This window comes from Dendroctonus ponderosae, unplaced genomic scaffold (genome assembly GCF_020466585.1).
Source record: "Dendroctonus ponderosae isolate FM_Combo_2020 unplaced genomic scaffold, Dpon_F_20191213v2 Dpon_F_20191213_2, whole genome shotgun sequence".
Lineage (NCBI taxonomy): Eukaryota > Metazoa > Arthropoda > Insecta > Coleoptera > Curculionidae > Dendroctonus > Dendroctonus ponderosae.
The window spans coordinates 3481065-3499286 of record NW_026018165.1 but is presented as its reverse complement, the minus strand read 5'-3'; the positions used below and the strand labels follow the sequence as shown (position 1 = coordinate 3499286).

Below are 18222 nucleotides of genomic sequence, written 5' to 3'. Positions count from 1 at the left end.
GTAACAAAATATTTTATTTGGATATTTTGTCTCAAATTTAGGGTGTTCTCAAAAGCAACAAATTTCTTATCAAAGCGTTGTAAAGAAACTATCACTTAGTGAGAACTTAGTACACATTTAGGCTCAATCTGTAAGACTGTAATTTCAATTAGTCAATTAAATTAATGTACAACGTTCCCTTGCCGTTTCGATAGCGATTCGCCGCTAAGGATCTGTTTCAAAAGGTCCGTTAATAAATTGTATAATATAAACTATATAGGGTGATTCAAAATTGGTGTCATTCCTCTGGGGGTGTTTAAGGAGTACAGAAGTTTTATAGTATATGAATTATTGAATATAAATCTGTAGTGCGGAAATGAAACTTTAATTTTAGCAATACGTTTTATCTGAATTAGCGAAAAATATAATTTAAAATATTTTATGAAATGTTAACTTCATAACATAAGATAGGGTGAAAGAAATATTAGTATCCAAGAGGCAGTATAAAACGCCGAATAGGAATCAAGTAATAGGTTATAAATTCGCTCTTTTTCTAAAAAAGAGCACTCAAACTTTCCAAAGACTACAAATTAGAGAAAATAGCCAAATAAAACACACGATATTGTTTAAACAAATATAAAATCCTCATCTTTTGTATATGAATCGTGATTTATTTTTGCTACAAAATATAATAAGAAGAACTCATCTCGTACAGCAAAAAAGGTCGACATTATCAAAAATAATAAAATAAAACAAAATTACAATAATTCTACTTACATGATAAACAAAGGGTTTTAAAATATCATCGCATCCAAAATAATTAGGATAGGACTTTATTTAGCTGTTCGTGTACGAATTTTACGTTCCACTATGTATAAAGGAAGATTTATAAAAATGTCTTGATCATGGGCAGTAAAATCTGTTACAAACTACACTCAACTTCTAATAAATTGACATATTTTAAATTATTGGCTAGCAACGTATGTATGTAACGTGATCATCATAATTCACGTAAATCAACACAAACAATATTATTATTTATAACTCAGAACGTAACATAGATTTTTGAAAAAGTCGAAAGCATTAAAAATGTAATGCCAAAATCGATAAAATATTGTTTCTCAAATATCGGAGTTCATAATTACATTAAATATTCATACATGCAACACAATTCCCATGGTCAAAAGTAACAGCATGGAAATTTTGGTGACGCTTCACTTTAAGCTTAAACCTCAAGTATGTACTATTCATACGCTGAAGTTTGCTTGCCATTAAAAAAATAAGTAAGTCAAATTTAATTTTGTCCACCGTAACAGATTAGTGGTGATGACCATCACACGATTCATCTATAACGGAAATACAATGTACTATACAATAATCCTAATTTAGTCAAATAATTTGTACAGTTCCGAACGATATAGTTTTATCATCATGCTAATTAAATACATTTATTTCATACTTTTGCCTATTCTCCTACTAGTAGTGACGATTATGCCCTGAAAATAATAGAGCAAACATAGAGCTTTTCGTTGCTTGTATTGTACATATTCGTCATTATATTTTGGATTAAAGCGTTTGCTAGTTTTAAAATCCATTTTTAATAGATTTTCAATAAAAAGAACCACAAGAATAAACATTACCTGATGAATGAGATTGTGGTGGAGGTGGTGGTGGTCCACCTAAACCAGGATGGTAATGACCCTGAGGTGATAAACCAGCAGAAACTACAGCTCCATGCGATGGAAGATGACCTATAGAAAAACAACGCGTTTGTAATCACATACAGTTACATACACAGGGTGTCAATTTGAAAATTTTCCGCCCTTAATATCTTTCTTGCAGTTAAAAATATGAAAAATTGGAAAGACACGTCAATTTTATTTGTAAGAGGACACTTTTTAGTTTTCTTGTTTCAATCCCCCAGTAGGGATAGATGTCACCCTTAGAACCTTAATTGGGAATGGGGGTGGCACATCGTTTTAAAGGGCGTTCAATTCCCTTTTCAGTGGTATCCAACCTTGTTGCTTTTAGTCCAAAGTTTTCGGATCGCGTTTCAAAGTTGCAGAAACAATTAAACTTGCCTGCAATGAGATTTTGTTTTTCAGGTTGGTGTTTACACAAAAGTTATTGCATTGGGTCTCCTTATAGTGCAAATTATTAGTAGATTATACCGTTTAAATCGTCGAATAAGAGGAAGAAAATCTAGTTTAAAATATTGATTTCTTATTCATTAATAATTTTACTTCGAAGGAAATAACTTTTTCTTTGCCGAAGAGAAATTTTTACAATAAAACCCATTTTCCTGTAAACAATCACAAAGTCTGATGACGTTTTTAAAGTTATAGCTCAGCTCCTCATTTTCCGAGATACCAAGAATTTAATGTTTTGTGGTAGAAGTTACGCCCTTAGCGTTCGAGCTACGGACTTTAAATATTTTCCAGCCATTTTTTAAGCCAACTTCACTTATAAAGTGTTTTCCCCAAACCACTGGTCCTTACCGTTGTCGAGATACAGCCGCTCTTTACCTTTATCGGGACACCCTGTACAATTACGATAAAGAGCACATAATCATGAACACAAACACATTTAAAATTAAGTTACCTTTCAAAAAAATCACCACTGCAGTTTTAAAATCACTGGCTAAAACCGTGCAGCCTTCCGAAGTCTGCATTTCAAAGAATTTTACAAAAAAGCAAGTTTAATCAAATCACTGTTCGAAACATTTCAACAAATTTTCATAAACGATTGAAAGAGTGATTAATATCCTGAGATAAGCCCTACGTTTCAGGTGATTAAATTTGAAAGCAAATCTGCCTTAATAAGTAGGTGTGTCTATAAAGTAAATATGTTATATCTTTCCTTAATTAAAACTGATCTCATAATAATTAATAATAATACTATTTAAGTAACAGATATTACATATACCTTGGAGGTTTGGAGGATGTGTCAATAGCATATTCAATGGAGGTCTGTACATATTCGACTGGAACTGTGCTTGCTGCTGAGGTTGTTGCTGCTGTTGCAACCAAACATAAGCTTCAACATTTATATACTTTATACAATTAAACAGAACTTTAATGAAATTTATCTTTAAAAAAAAGTTGAAATGAAACAATCTCGGCACATACCTGTTGATGTTGAGCAGTATGCATTATTGAAGCCAGAAAAGGCGGTGGTACATTGTTGACTGTACTTGTTTTAATACGCGGAGGAAATATATGAGGCGGAGGTGAACCAGGAGGTGGCGAGGGTGGAAGTAAATTGTCATCCGATTCGCTATCATCCAACGGTGAAGGTAACTTCCTGATAATCTTAACCTGCAAATGTTCATTACCAAATCAAAACTCTGAAATACAATATATGGTTTAACAACAATGGCTATTTCGATCTACAGAAAAGTAAAAGGCAGAGCAAATTGTCTACACACTTTCAACAATGAAGAAAGACTGTTCGAGTTGTCTGCACACTGCCTACTTTGAAATGCAAATCGAACAATCTTAACTTTTTAATAAAAACGATGTTGAGCCACAGACCTAATGAATAACGCTACAGCAAATTAATAGTAATAAAGATAAAAATTATAATAAAAAAGCGCTACAGACCTTTACCTTCTTCTTGGCACTGGGTTTGCCAAATTTCAATTTCCTGAACCGTTTCTCTTTAGGTAACTGTTTATCGGGTGGTGGCGGTGAAGACAATTCTTCGCCCCCTGAAGGCGAAGTGCCTTCGCCTGGCCTTATACCATCAGCAAATTGCACCAGTTTTACCTTTTTCTCTTTGAGATGTCTGCAAGTCAGATTAATACTATATTAGTACACTAGTGATTTATTTTATTTTGCTAAAAAACATACATTTCGTTTTGTCAATGTTTAACAATTTCGATTTAAATATACAACTCAGAAAAAATATGCAAATCTTGTTTTAAGCAGATTATTTCAAATCCATACTGTACTAAAAATATACTGTGCAATCCAGTCTTATTAATTTTTTCATAGTCAATTATAAAAATCACTATTTAAATCAGCGCTATATTTCACTACAAACATACATACCTAGTCTTATTGTTCATTAAGATGCTCTTTCCAGCTTCTTTTGACAGGCAATAGGCAGCAACATTTGGAATAGGTGGCCACTGCACAAGCTTGCTTGCCAACTCAAATTCCATATTGTTTTCATCCTGTCCTTCTAATTCCAAAGCCCTCTGAAAGAAATAACGTTCTATTTAGCTTCTAGGAGACTACATAATATTGGCTAAACTTACCCTGATCATATTTTCAGTCTTGACTTTGAGCCTAGCTTGTCTCACTTTTTCTTTTGCTTTTTTGCGCCGCTCTTTTTCCTTTCTACGCCTATCGCGTTCTTGTCGTCTGTTCTCCTTCTCTGCGCGTCTCTCAGCCACTTTCTGCATCATACTTGATTCGGCAGACGACTTTTCAGACTCAATCTTTTCGAAACAGCCGTTCTCGATTGTCACATCGGGTTTGATCTACAAAAATAAAAGTAAGTTCATCTAGGTAGAACTGAATGAAACACTTCCTGTAAACTGTTTTAAACAGTTTTGTTATGAGCTGAGTAAACAGGAATTGTAACTAAATCCTCGGTAAATTAATTTAGCCTGCTAATACAAATATAAAAAAAATATGTTTTTGACTATTGCGTAATAAAAAAGTATTTAAAGGATCAATATTTTAATCTATTAAACCTTTAGTTTTGTAGACATTTTTCAATTAACAGAGTGATAATCCGTGGTTTTAGTCTAAGATCCTGCATATCCTATACTGACTGAAAACCCACACTACAGTAGAAAAGTAAAATCCTTCGTATACCAGTAACATATGATTACATTTGAATTAAAATATTTAATTAAATCACACAAAAAGTGGCAGATATTCAGTTACCGTCGCAAGTTGCAAACAAGTCACAGAAAACGTACATTGGAGACTCGCTAATCCGACACAAATGGAGTTTGGATTAAATTAAAACATTTCATTTTAACATTAAAAATTTAGTAATCACAAGTGCGTACTTGTAGTCATACGATGTGGACAAACAGCCATGTATGAGCTAACGCAGACCCATGATGTGCAGAAGGTTCGAAATTCAGTATTGACTACAGTTAATTACTACTAGTACTAATACGACTGCGGTTGATTAAGATCATCTTCCCAGTAACTTACTGAGTTTCTTACTTTAATTACTAATTTTTTTCTGTAAAACTCATTAACACCTCTTAGGCAACCAACTTCTCTAGGTAAAACAACTACAGCAATAAATAAGCCTCATAAAATGACTTTTTTTCGAAAACTTGATCACAGTTTAATTTGCTTAACAAAAAAGTTTGAAGAGCTGAAAAATGTAGACACTATGTGCTTTTTCCAGTAGCACTTTATTTGGCATTTCCAAAAAGGAATTGCTAAATATTTACGTATGAAGCTGAAGTTCAATTCAAGGAATTAATCTGATATTGAAATCAATAATTTATTTAATGAAATTAACGAATTACAGTCACATTTGTCAATTGGTCTATCAATGACATTTCCATCTGGAGAGAAATCTTTTTCCAATTTAAAATTACTTAATAATATTTTTCTACTCTAACTATTTCAGATCAATTATGCTTTAACGAAGACAAAGCAAAATAGCAATTATTTCGGTAGGATCTAAAATATTAGATAGCTTGGATACTAGAGAAACAATTGGTATTATTGCAGGATGCAAACGGTAGCTGTTTGTGACTGTTTGTAGCTGGTGTTAAATATATAAAAACCTTATCAGAGAAACCAGGATAAATGTGATATACGAACGCGTATATTGGGAAATTACCGACAGAGTATCAAACAAATCAAATATGCCGCCTAAGCGATCGCATGTAACGCTGACTCTCAGTGAAAAGCTCAAAATAAACTTAAAGACGCAGTTTGTAATTCTTGGGAAAAGGCGCCTCATGCGATAAAAACGTATTACAAAAGCTGTTAACGATTTAGATGATAACCTATCCCTTTCCATATTAAAAAAAACCCTACTTTCATTAAATCACTCCCAAGGAGAACTTAGAAATAGAAAATCTTAGAAGTAGAAATCAGAAATTTTGTCTTAACAAACGTGGCCAAGAGAAATTTCAATTTCAAAAGACTTGAGCAAATAGTTGTAAATATATTCATGGCACATTTCAAGACAGTTCGTGTTACCCCGGCACAGTGTATCTAAAATGATTTCATCCTATACTAACAGAGGACATTTAGACAAGTGTCGAAAATCAATTACCTACATAAACATACGGAAGCTAAACTTACCAAATAAAATGTCGTGAAAATGATTCAGATGAAGAATTAGTTGCGAATAATTCTTCATCTTTTTGCAATCAGCAGCTTAACACTTGCATACAACAGACAAAATGACAAGAACGGAGCAGAATTAGCGATATTGCTCACATTAAAAAGGATGCGAGAACGAAAGTCAAAGGACTGAAATCACGACAAGTATAACAGATTGTTTCAATATTATATTATTTATTGATAATTGGCTTGCTTCCATTTTTTAAATCAAAAACTCATATTTTTAATTAAAGAGTAATTTTTAGTAACGACTTATTTATCCAAATTTTTCAATACTACGAATTGTCCGTGTTTTAATTGATCCGGGCCGGTTGGAAATTGCTATTATTTATTAGGGTTTTCGGTCGGTATTTAACGTAACCTTTAACCGCAGTTACACTTTGCCAATTTAACCGGTTATTTTTGGAACCGTCTTATATACCAGAAAAAGTGGTTTGCACAGTTGCCGTAGTTTCAGTAATAATTTGTCAACGGAAAATATATTTAGTTGCGCGTTGGTTTGATGACTGTGTTTATCACCTTTCGCCTATAAGAATAACTGTTCAGTTCTCCAGGAACCATAATCGGTCAGATCAGCGATTAGTTTCGGTTATGGTATCATTCAGCATTTTTAGTCTATAAGTATTACTGTTAATGTGGATTATTTAATGTTATTGTTGACTTAATTCAATTTAAGTTCTGTTAAAAGATAGACAAGAAGATTATTCATCTTTTCAAGATTTTGACAAACTTGTTTCATAACAAAAAAGCACATGTATATTAGTACTTCTGTTCCATGCGAGATATTATCTTCCAAAGCCGGTGCTATCATAAACGAGCGAAGAACTAGACTTCTAGACTAGAAAAATATTTTTAAATGTTAATTTCTTTTTTAAATGAAAATTAGCTTTTTCAACATTTTCGCATGCAAAGCGTATATATTTTTTTAACCATTCGATTTTATTATCAGGTTTTTTCCTGTAAGTAGTTACTTATGACCCATGATTTGTTGAATAAAAAATTTAAAAAGTAACATGTTACTTTTGGAACCTAATACCAAAGTGAAACTGTAACATTTACGAAAAATAACCGTTTAGCGCACCTCTATTATTTATACATTTTCGCATTACGTAATAAAAGCAAATAAACACCTGAACCAATTAATAGTAGAAAAATGTAAATTGTACATTTACATCCAATGGAAAGGTGAAAGATCAATTTAGAGAGATAATGAAGAGAGAAATATTAAAATATAATTCGTTGTTTGAAGAATATCACCTTTAAAGATAAACCTTTGTAAAATAAAATAAAAAATGAGCAGTTAATATTAGAATTGGTTGTTATGTATTTTCACAAAAGATAAATATTTACCTCTTTTTCACTAGCAGATTCTGCAACGGGATGGCATGAAACCATTTCGGTGGGAACGATTTGTAACATGTTTCCTACTTGTAAATATTTGGATTTCATCGCATGCGGCGTTGCTTGGACATTTGGCTGAACTTGCTAAAACACCACATATGCATCTTAAAAAGCGTTATATGTTATTAATTTACCTTTGAACAAGTTGGGTAATTTGCCATTGCTAAACAGGGCTGTTGATCCATATTATAAGGCATGGGAATATCAATCAAATTTTCAGTTGGAACAATCTGCAACATATTGCCCACTTGCTTGTACGTACTTTGGAGCATTCGACCAGCAGTATTACCCGACCGTCTGTTTACTGCCGATACTTGAGACTGAATGTTGCTGTATTGTTGGTCAAATTGAGGATTCTGATCGTCAAAGTGATACTGATCAGTGCTTTTATTATAGTATGATGCATCAGAAAGGTCTTGATGGGCCCCTCGCTCCGCAGGCGGCATTCCGAGAACTTCATTGATACGATCGTCTAGTGATCGCCGCCTTGGGGAATAAGAATCAGTTTTGCCGCCTTTTCCAGAGTGGCAATAATCGTTGTCCTGCTGAAGTTGTTCGTCGCTTATTGTGGAATCGGCAACACTTCGCTTGGGTGGAGACATTTCCCTAAATGGTAGTGGTGACTTTGGACGTTTCACGGGACGATTTTCTTTAGATATGCTACCACGTCTATTTTTGGGAGTTGTGCTTCTATGTCGTCTTGGCGAACTTCGCCCTTTAAGCAATGGACTTCGGCGGCGTCTTGGAGATGGCGTCCTTCGTCTTCTCTTCGGTGACATACTTCGCCTACTTGAAAGCTTTCGTTTTAGTGTAGGACTACGTCGCTTTGGTGATTTTCTGCGAGGAGAGAACGTACGTCTTCGAGGACTGGAATCTCGCCTCTTAACTGAAGAACTTCTATTGTGGCGGATACTCGGCGACGAATCTCTTCTGTGTCGCTTTGGAGATATTTTTTCTCTACTATCTCGTCTCGGTTTGTCATCTTTGCTAACATATTTTGAAACCTCTGCCTCCGCGGTCTGTTCCGGCGATTTGCCGGGCGACTGATTAGTAATCTCTTTTTTGTTGTTTTCAATCAGAGATTCAAGCTTCTTGCGCTTTATTGTATCCACCATGTTCAAATCCTCACTATCAGAGTCATCGAGATTTAATTTCGACTTTCCCATTAACAACTTCTTCGAAGGCAAAGTCAAAGCAGTAAACGTTAACTTTTCGATTTTTTTCTCGCCACCATTGCACTTATTTTCGTCATCTTCGAAAGTCATAATTTCTGGTGTAGTAACACTTACTGCATCTATAGAACTGCTACTGGCAGTCGCACTTAAGGGCAGTGGAAGACTATGTAGGCTCAATGGAGTAGAAATCTGAAAGTTTGATTTCGAGGTATCAATGCTTGATGATGATGAAGGTGCTGATATACTGGGAGCACTAGTTGCCAAACTTAAAGTGATGTTTTGCGTTACATTGGCCGGAACGCTAAGATTTATTAGGGATTTGTGAATATCTATAACTGCTTCTATATTGGGAGACGGTGCCGGAACTGGTTGGATTTGTGGCAAAGGAATCTGCGCTGGTGCAGCATCAGAAACTGGTGTAAATAACAAATCTTCTAGACTTGCACCAATTTTTACAGACGTTTGTACGGGATACTCTTCAATGCAAAAGTTGTCTGCGTCTATAGGTATTCGGGGTTTAACACACTTGGTTGAACTACAGTCAATCATAAAAGTTTCACTAGCAGTAGGCTTTTTCGTTGAAGTAACTGCCTTCAAAAACTCTTCGTACTCGTTTTCCAAAGTGATGCAATTATTGGAATTGTTAAGCTCTACATCTATAACTTCATCTGACTTCTCTAGCTTAATTGGAATCGGATCAGGGATCGTATTATCTGATCCTTTCTTCGTAGTGGACGTAAGCACAACAGTTTTATCAGTAGATCCAAGCAGCTCTGATTCCCTGTTTTTGTGAGTTTTTTTGCTATTCTCATACGAACGTCTGGTCGGAGCTTCCTCTATATCCCAAAAGTCCTTCTCTATTTTCATATCTCTTCGAAGGAAAGGTTTAATATTTAACGGCATTTCCAAGTTAAGTGATCTACTTTTTGTTGACTGAAAATCTATAATCGTCTGCCAAGAATTAGATTTTTGAACGCTCAGCTCGTTTTCCTCTGCTTCCTTCTTAACTATATCTAACAATGGGAACGTCACTGCTGGAGCAAGCAACTCTATGCTGCTTTTAAACGAATCGTTAAAACTATTATTTAAGGGTTTTACATTCAAATTTCCACCTTCGTCTGATTTAAGGAGCTTTCTTTTATTTTTCAATACATTCCAGTCAGGTTCCACAATTTTAGGTTTGGTCGCAGTATTCTGCAACTTAGTATTTGGTACATCAACTGATTGCTCTCCTGCGTCCGCTTGTTGATCTTCCCCGTTCGCTTGTTGATTTTCTCCGGTCGCTTGTTGATCTCCGCTTGCTTGCTGAACGCACGCGCCGACAAATTCCTCCTCTCGGCATAATCTATCAAAGTTATTCTCAATTGCAGTACATTCTTTAAAAGACTTTTCAGTTTGCTCCTTATCAATATGTATTTCTTCTATTACAGAAAAATCTGCATTAGGTAGCATTTTTCCTTCACTGTCAATTGCGCTTTCCGCTGACGGAATACAGACTTTTTCTTCTTCTTTCTTCTTCTGTTCCCGTAAATAATCCTCATTCAATTTAAGCAAGTCAACTTTGATTGCAACAGCGTCTTCTTTGTCAGTTTCCTCATTTTTCTTTACATTGGCAGCTGGAGAAACCACAGAGTCACTCTCGATTGACTTTCTTTTTGAAACGCGTTCGTCAAGCTTCGAGTGAGGTACTGATAGGTCTTCTAATGCTATGATTGGAGCAGCTTTCTTCTTAGATTTGCCTTTTAATTTCGTTTCAGCGTCGAATCTTGCCGCAAAAAATTTAATGTCGTCGTCATAGTTCTCTTGATCACTAGCATCACTATCTTTAACACCTGAGATTTCACAAGAATGTTCAAGTCGCATTTTTAAACTTTCCTTTAATTTATTTTTACTCCTTAGCTTATTAGGCAGCCTATCCTCCAAATCTGATTCAACATCAAAATCTTCACTTTGTGATCGATCACGGTTGGCTCTATTCCTTAGCTTTTTCTTTTTTATTCTTCGACTTTTGCTTTTTTGATGTTTACGTTTAGAGGATTTTTTCTTTTTATTCTTACGTTTAGACGATTCGTCTTCAGAGTCCAATGACTCTGAGGAGCTGTTCATGTAAGATCCGCTGTCCGATTTCCTGGTGGACTTCTTTTTAGAGCGCTTAGATGACTCAATTCGATGATCTCTTCTGTGTTTTTTCTTCTTTCCGTTTTTATCACTACTTCTTTGAGACGACTTTTTGACGATAATATTCTCCAGAGAAACAGTTGATGTTTTCAGAGTAGCTTCTAGTTTTTCTAGTTCCTCCTTGGTCTTCTCATATTCCCGTGCAATATCACATTTTTCCTCTTCATCAGAAAGAACTTCACCTTCCTCTTTATCCCCGAGTGGAGGAGTTCTATCATTAGATGATGCATTTACAACAACCGTTTCAATATCATCCCATTTCGACTTTTTCACAACGACATTCCTAGGTAAAGGTGTTTGATTTTCGTTCAGCGATTCAGAATCTTTAGAAACTAATGGCGGTTTTGCTGATATTGGTGAGGTTTCTGCGAGGCTTGGTGTTTTTGGATTAGTTTGCTCAATATTTAGCGGTTCGCTCTCCACTAATCCAACATCTTCATCGTCAGAGTAATTTTGAAGAAAAGAAAGACCTATTGAATTTTCTACCAGCTTAACTTCAGAACTATCAACGTTTTTCCAGGTTTTTGGATACCATTTTCTAGATGTTAGTGCATTCTCAAATGGTTGACATCTATAAGTGTTTTTGTTCTCTTATTAGTATGTCATAGTATATCAAAATAGATTAATTTTACCTAGAAAATTCCCCTAATTTCTCTATAGTAAGCATCTTTTCCCTTGGTATTTGCGCAAAGAGTTGCTGTCGAGTTAGGTATCCAGGTTGTGACTTCTGATTTGTACTGTATAAAATTTGAGGCTTTGCCGCAGTGCATCTAAAAATATTTTTTTTCTCAGAAAAACTGCATCAGTTTAATTGAGACAATCAACCAACCTCAAATGAGAATAAGGTACAGTTCTTGTGAATCCAGATTTTAATTTGACTGTAAAATTTTCAATTGGCACAGATGGGGTTTCAAAGTTGAAATAAGATTTAAAGCTAAAAATATGTAAGAAAGTAATAAGTAAACTCAATGCAAATGAAGAGGTAAGCCACTCACTTGAATTTCCTATCTTTGAATTTCTTGAATACCTTCAATTTTAGGACTGAGTCTCTCTCAACATTTAAGTTCATTTCCTTGTACTCTGTCCAGTTTTTTGGATATTTAATTGATGCAGAATCAGCAGTTTCAGGTGATATTTGTGGAGAGACAGATCTTGGCCGGAAAGGAACATTTTTTCTGATATTCCGACATTTTATCTCTCGCTTTAGAAATACATTGTCCTGATCTAAAAAACAATTCAATTATGGAACAGTTTTCCGGACATTCAGACTCAATGAGTCTAGTATTAAAATTATAATTTCTGATTAATCTCGATCACCATTGTTAAATAACGACTTCTCTCAATAAATTACAGATACTGAAAATATAGGAAAAACAGACCAGCAAAAATAAAAAACCGCAATGTTATGTTTGAAGGATCGAGTAACAGCAATAAACCTCTTACACCAAACTACTTTTTATTTTTTGGAAAATGTATTATTGCCGTCTTCAACCATTCGATGATGAATGGACTATTAGAGTAAACGATCACTTGGATTTGACAATCGTTCCTCGTAGTAAAACTTCCAATATTCATCTGCGTAAGATAAACTTATTGTGAGTTTACACATGCATTGATTAAGTGGTCGCGCAGGTTCTACTTACACGCCACAGGTTTACACATGCATGGAACCAAATAACAATATTGACACGCCAGTTTCATTTTAATATTGATTTCATGGTGGAATATCCATCCATTAAATTTGAAAGGTTTTCGTATGCCTGTTCTCATTGATTTCTTCTGTTATAAACAGTACTAAGTATGTATATTCCAGAAACTTTGCTGTCAGCTTTTTGTAAAACCATATTTAGGAAAGCCGCACAAATCAACCAGAATTATAGCTCCTACCTCTAGTGAAACGAAAATTCGACTGAAAACTGACGATTCAACGTGCAAGTACTTGTTTAGACATGCAATTGAAGACAATGTTATATTTTTCGGCCGATATTTTTTTACTACTGGCGCAGTAATTTCAGAAAGCTGCATACTTTTTCGGTCTAGCATTCAAAGATTCAACTCATGCGAGTTAATGTTAACACGTGCAAATTCATTTCTTAATAGCGCCACTAAATCCATGTATGTGTAGCTTGCTATAACAGTATGCAGCCATCCTGTGGTATTTTTAAATGTAAGAAAATGATAAACTTGATTTGTTTACATACGCATTTCCATACAACTACGCTAATTTACACAACACAAACCTGATTTTACTGATACAGAGGGAGAATCACTAGTTACTTGTGCTAGTGAAACAACCGGATCATCAGGAATCTGGATATCTGATGGAATCTTAGCCTCAAATCCAAAGCCGGATTTTTTTAATACTTCTATGTCGCGAATGACTGCTTTGGCTACTTCATCGGGATACACGGCTGGAACAATACAAAGTACATGAAGCGCAGTGTAGAGATTACTTTTTATAATATCGTTACAATAAGTTTGTATAAATAAATTAATATTATTCTAAAAAGATTTGATATCGTTAAACCTTTAAACAACAATATTTGTAAGAAATAATCTAATTCTATCAAGTTTTCTGAAAACCTAAAATATTCTGCTTTTTTGGCGAAAAAGGTATGTTTTAAAATTATGTATGTGTGCTATATCAGGAGAATTATACGATGGATTTTAATGAAACTCGCTGTGAATTTATCCTTATGTAAAACTGATGAATGTGCTATTTTGATAAAGCATTGCATTCGCTTTGGGCAAGCGGTGAATTTTTATGTGTTTTGTACAAAAACCACCAGAACTTTTGATTCCGTCCTTATAATCAACTCACTTTCTTTAGTTGATTCGCTGGTCATTTTTTGACATTTTCATGCTCTTTGCAAAATCTTGTAGCAATTATAGTTTTTGCACAACAAATATTCCTGTTTTCTTACCGATTAACAATAAACAGCAAATACAGATTGATTTTTGCGCAAAAACTAGAATTGCTCCAAGATTTTGCAAAGAACCCAAAAATGTAAAAAAATGATTTGTGCACCAACTCAAAAAAATTAGTTCATTGCAATAACGAAATAAAAGGTTATGGTAGCTTTTGTACCAAGACACTTAAGAATTCACCACTTGCCCAAAGCAGATGTTTACAAATTTTATGGACAAAATACTACAAAATATAGACATGGTAAACAACAATGGCAAAAAACAATACATAGCACGTACGATTGAAAGATGGTTTTTCTTTCTTGGGGATTCGGTCTGAGAGTGGTAAAAAAATAAGAACTTTTTTAGCTACCAAGCTTTCGGCGATTTATTGTCGCCTTTTTCAGTGTGCTAATTGTTTGTCATAGGAAATCTGGGAACCCTCCAGATTCATACAGTTACAATCTTTTTAAACTTGAGTCGCATTGCCGGGTTTCAGGTTATAGCACATACAATCATAATAGACAATACATACAGGATGACTCAAAATTGGCGTCATTCCTCTGGAGGTCCGAGTGTTATTTGTTTAAGCAATAAAGTAGTCAGTAAACACTATCCTGAACATATTGTATCAATTGTAATTGATCCAAGAAATGCCTAGTTTGATAATAAACAAACTGAAAGTATTTACAGCAAAACATGCCCGTATTGATATTCCTTAACAGTTTCTCAGTATATGTATGGAACACCCCATATGAATAACCATACACAACCAAACATTTAAATGGTTAACTCTAAACAAGCTAGTGCCAATGTAATATCCTTATTTTCCACTCTTATCAAGCAGCTTCTCGTATTCAGTTAATTAACTCCTGCTCAATTTGTACCGGTGTTCAGTAATTCATTGGTTTAATGTGTCCTTGTGCTGTGTGTATCTTACAGACGTCATAAGAATGTAGCCGTTCCTCGGTATCTATTTGCATCTTGGGATAGTGTCAGTTATTGTGCTCTGAGTACCCCTGGAAGGCCCTGATTCGGTTATGTACCGAATTTCGTATATCGTATGTCAATACGTGTTCCTCTGTGCCTGGAACCCGAACATCTATCGTCCACTATCTTCCTGGAATCACTCTCCTCGTCCTTTGTTGGCGTGAGTTCTTTCAGCTTCTGCTGTTACTGTAGCATTTCCCGAGAACTAATCGCATATCCGCAAATTCGTAAAAGAACCTTCAAAGTAAGTCACAGTTTGACAAATTATTGTTATTATTCACAAGTGTGACTATCTGTTTATGACAAAAAACATATCTGCTGCCACTTTAACTTTTTATCAAAAAATTGTAGAAGAGAACTTTTTAATATCAAAAAATTTCGTCATTTGATGACCGTAATTTTTCGTTTTGAATGCTGAAGTATTCCAATATACTACCAATTAAACATGGAACAATTTCAAAATAATGCTTAATAACAAAGTTGAAATTCGATCTTCAACTGTTAATATCTCCTAGACACAAAAAATGTCTATGTTTTTCTCGTACACTCCAAGTGAGCCTGGACCCCTTAAAAGGAATGACGCCAATTTTGAATCACCCTGTATGTGCATAAGAAAAAATTCTCGGCGAGTTTCATAAAACTCGATAGTACCATTCTTTCGATATTTCATAAAATATTTATTTTTAAGAACTTTAACCATCAATAGCAGAGTAATCGGATATTTTTCCTTAATAAAAGTTGTCCGATCGTCTTCTTTTGAGCCAAAGAATGCGCAGTACCCTTTTGATTACAGGACACCTGTATATGTCATAAAACTGAGAAGGGAACATAAAAGTAATAAATGTGCGGCAACTGTTTCGTCTTGATCTAATTGAGAATAAACATAAATTATTCGAGTCCTTTTTCGAAAATAATGAAAATGAGTCAAATGAAGAAAATAATTCAACTGCATGCATATTGAGTCGAAAATAAAATAAAATTGACATGATGTTCACAAGACATTGAATCAAAACGTGCAAAAACATTGATAAAATCCAGTAGAATCCGTTCGGTTTTAGAATTTCGGTAAAAACGTCGTTTTAAATGTTTATAGTGTAGAAAATTAGGTAGAGCTCATAGTTACACATCATCAAATACATCATTAACGCAGGTGATTATTTTGCTTCTCTTTATAAATTTCTAACTTTCCAGATTGCCATTGCCGCACATTTATTGCTTTTATGCTCCCTTCTCAGTTTTATGACATATACAGGGTGTTCCGTTAATAAAAAGGGTACTGCGTCAAGTTATTTTCTTCTTTGCACACTCATGTAAGATTTAGATTTTTTCTAGTCCTGCCAAAGCGCAGCTCAAAGCTAATAAATGAGCAACCAATGCGGAATTGGTCTCTATGATATCAGAGTTTTTATGCTTATTAAAGCAATTAACATTTTTACGACCTCTAGTAGACATTTTTTTCCCTGACTGGCCTACATAGACCCAACTAGGTGACTATTTAGAGAGTTGACGAGTTTAAACGCTGTCGAAATATGAGATATAATTAATTAAAATGTTATAGTAAATTTTATTAACTGCTTCAATAGGAAAACCATTGTTTAAAGCGATATATCGAATAACGTTCAGTTATCTGATAAATGCAGGTCTAGACAGTGGAATGCTAAACAAACGATAAAACAGAGAATTGAAGGCGCGAACTTGTGAGAATAAGGAGCAATTGATTCAAAGGAAATAACAATATTCGTTAACGAGCGTTTTCTGTAGATTCGGTAGTGGAACATTTTCCAGTTAAAAACAAGTTTAAATTGGTAGTTGCTGTTTAGTTTTGTTTTCCATAATAAAGTCTAAACGAGGATGAAAGGTATTTGCAAAATATAGAAAAAAAAGAATCAGATTATGCAATCAACTATTATAGATTATAGAATCAAAAGACGCAAGAAACATGGAAATCTAGTTCTTCAGTTAGCAAAGCCAGTGACGGTTCTCCCATTTAAAAAATATGAGGTCGATATATAAAGAGACACTTGGCAAATGTCACTGTAGAAAAATGTTTCAAGGCTATGCTCAAAAAGCTAGAAAAAGTCAAGTATAATTGTAGAAAATATATTAATAGTAAAATTTTTTATTTAACTCACAAACGGAATATCGACCTAACTTTCTGTTTGTGATTTCCTTTTGTTTGTTGAATTGCTAGTATAATTTGAATAACAAAAAAGTAAGTAAGTATAAGTAAAGTATTTTCGTAGGAATCGGTAACATAAAAGTCACGTGTATGCACTACGATACAGCAAAACATTGGTTACTTAGAACGTTTAATCATCGTATTGTTTCTTAGCATGCGATTACTATAAAAAAGTTATATGAATCCTAATGGCTTTCAATTAGACTCTCAAACCCTAGAATGAAACTTTTTTGTCCGACAAGAACTCAGGGATTGCTAATTTCTAGTTCATTTCTTAGCTCAACCGATCAAGTAGTTTGTTTATAGATCAAGTAAAAATTAACGAGCATCTGCAGACTAACCAAGATGATAAATGAAAAAATCTACTCACTTTTCTGTTCCTTGCGAACACTATGTTTTGGGGCTGTCTCATTGACAGTATTTACTGGTTTTGTTTCTTTGGCTTCTTTTGCCTTCAAATTAATTATACTGTAAGCTTGCAGTCTTTTCTTAGCCAATAAAATTGACTTGGAGAGAAGTTTGGGTTTTGATGTATTCACACAATTTTCGTTACTATCAGAGCTGTCCTCAAGCGAATTATTTGATATCGCAGGACTATCCACAAACTCTTGCATGCCAGCTAGGACTGAATTAGCATGGGCATTTTCCGGGTCACTTTTCCAGAAATCCATGATACTCGCAAACTCCTATAAAATACGTTCTCCTAATTATTTGACAAAAACGCTTATTGGTAAAGTAGATATAATGATAATAGATGTACCTTGATGCACTTGGGGTCATGTTAAATCATGTTTTTATGGTTCAGTCATTCCCTCCCGAGACTAAATTACAGAAAAAATAGGCAAGTTAACTCAGGACAAGGAAATTGATAATAAGAGAACTTTTTGCACATTCAATTACTTCTTTTTGGAATTGAATGTTTTATTTTTGTCCTAATTTTGTCAATATAAAATTTGACACTTTTAGAAATTCGGCATGGGTGAAAATCAATTGCTAGGGAATTTCGTTTTACAAAGATTATGGAAATTTTAATTTGCAGATTCATGCCTACGACCAAACAAGTTTTTAATTAGTTTCG

General features: G+C 34.3%; 1 protein-coding gene across 3 annotated transcripts; it reads right to left on the bottom strand.

The window, feature by feature from the left end:
• Positions 1–599: 599 nt before the first annotated feature.
• Positions 600–18123, bottom strand: LOC109541342. Of its 3 annotated transcripts, none has more exons than XR_002172314.2 (15): positions 17905–18123; positions 17515–17830; positions 13309–13479; positions 12064–12292; positions 11898–12002; positions 11701–11838; positions 7850–11639; positions 7665–7799; positions 4241–4465; positions 4032–4180; positions 3582–3765; positions 3108–3296; positions 2905–3015; positions 1620–1730; positions 600–1475 (listed from the first exon to the last, which is right to left on the bottom strand). XR_002172314.2 is itself a non-coding variant. In XM_019910188.2 (15 exons), the coding sequence occupies exons 2-15, from the start codon at positions 17813–17815 to the stop codon at positions 1456–1458; spliced, it is 5838 nt and encodes a 1945-aa protein (XP_019765747.2). In that variant the 5' UTR covers positions 17816–17830; positions 17905–18123; the 3' UTR covers positions 600–1455. The 3 variants fall into 3 exon arrangements, 2 of the variants coding, with proteins under 2 accessions (XP_019765747.2, XP_019765749.2); XM_019910188.2 differs by having other exon boundaries at positions 2905–2995; XM_019910190.2 differs by having other exon boundaries at positions 2905–2995; positions 3588–3765.
• Positions 18124–18222: the final 99 nt, after the last annotated feature.

Coding starts and splice junctions, on each gene's coding strand:
- LOC109541342 (XM_019910188.2), bottom strand. CDS start 17,815: ATGGATTTCTGGAAAAGTGACCCGGAAAATGCCCATGCTAATTCAGTC. Junction 4,466..7,664: donor AATCTGCTAGTGAAAAAGAG/GTAAATATTTAT, acceptor TTATTTTTGTAG/ATCAAACCCGATGTGACAAT. Junction 3,766..4,031: donor TTAATGAACAATAAGACTAG/GTATGTATGTTT, acceptor TCTGACTTGCAG/ACATCTCAAAGAGAAAAAGG.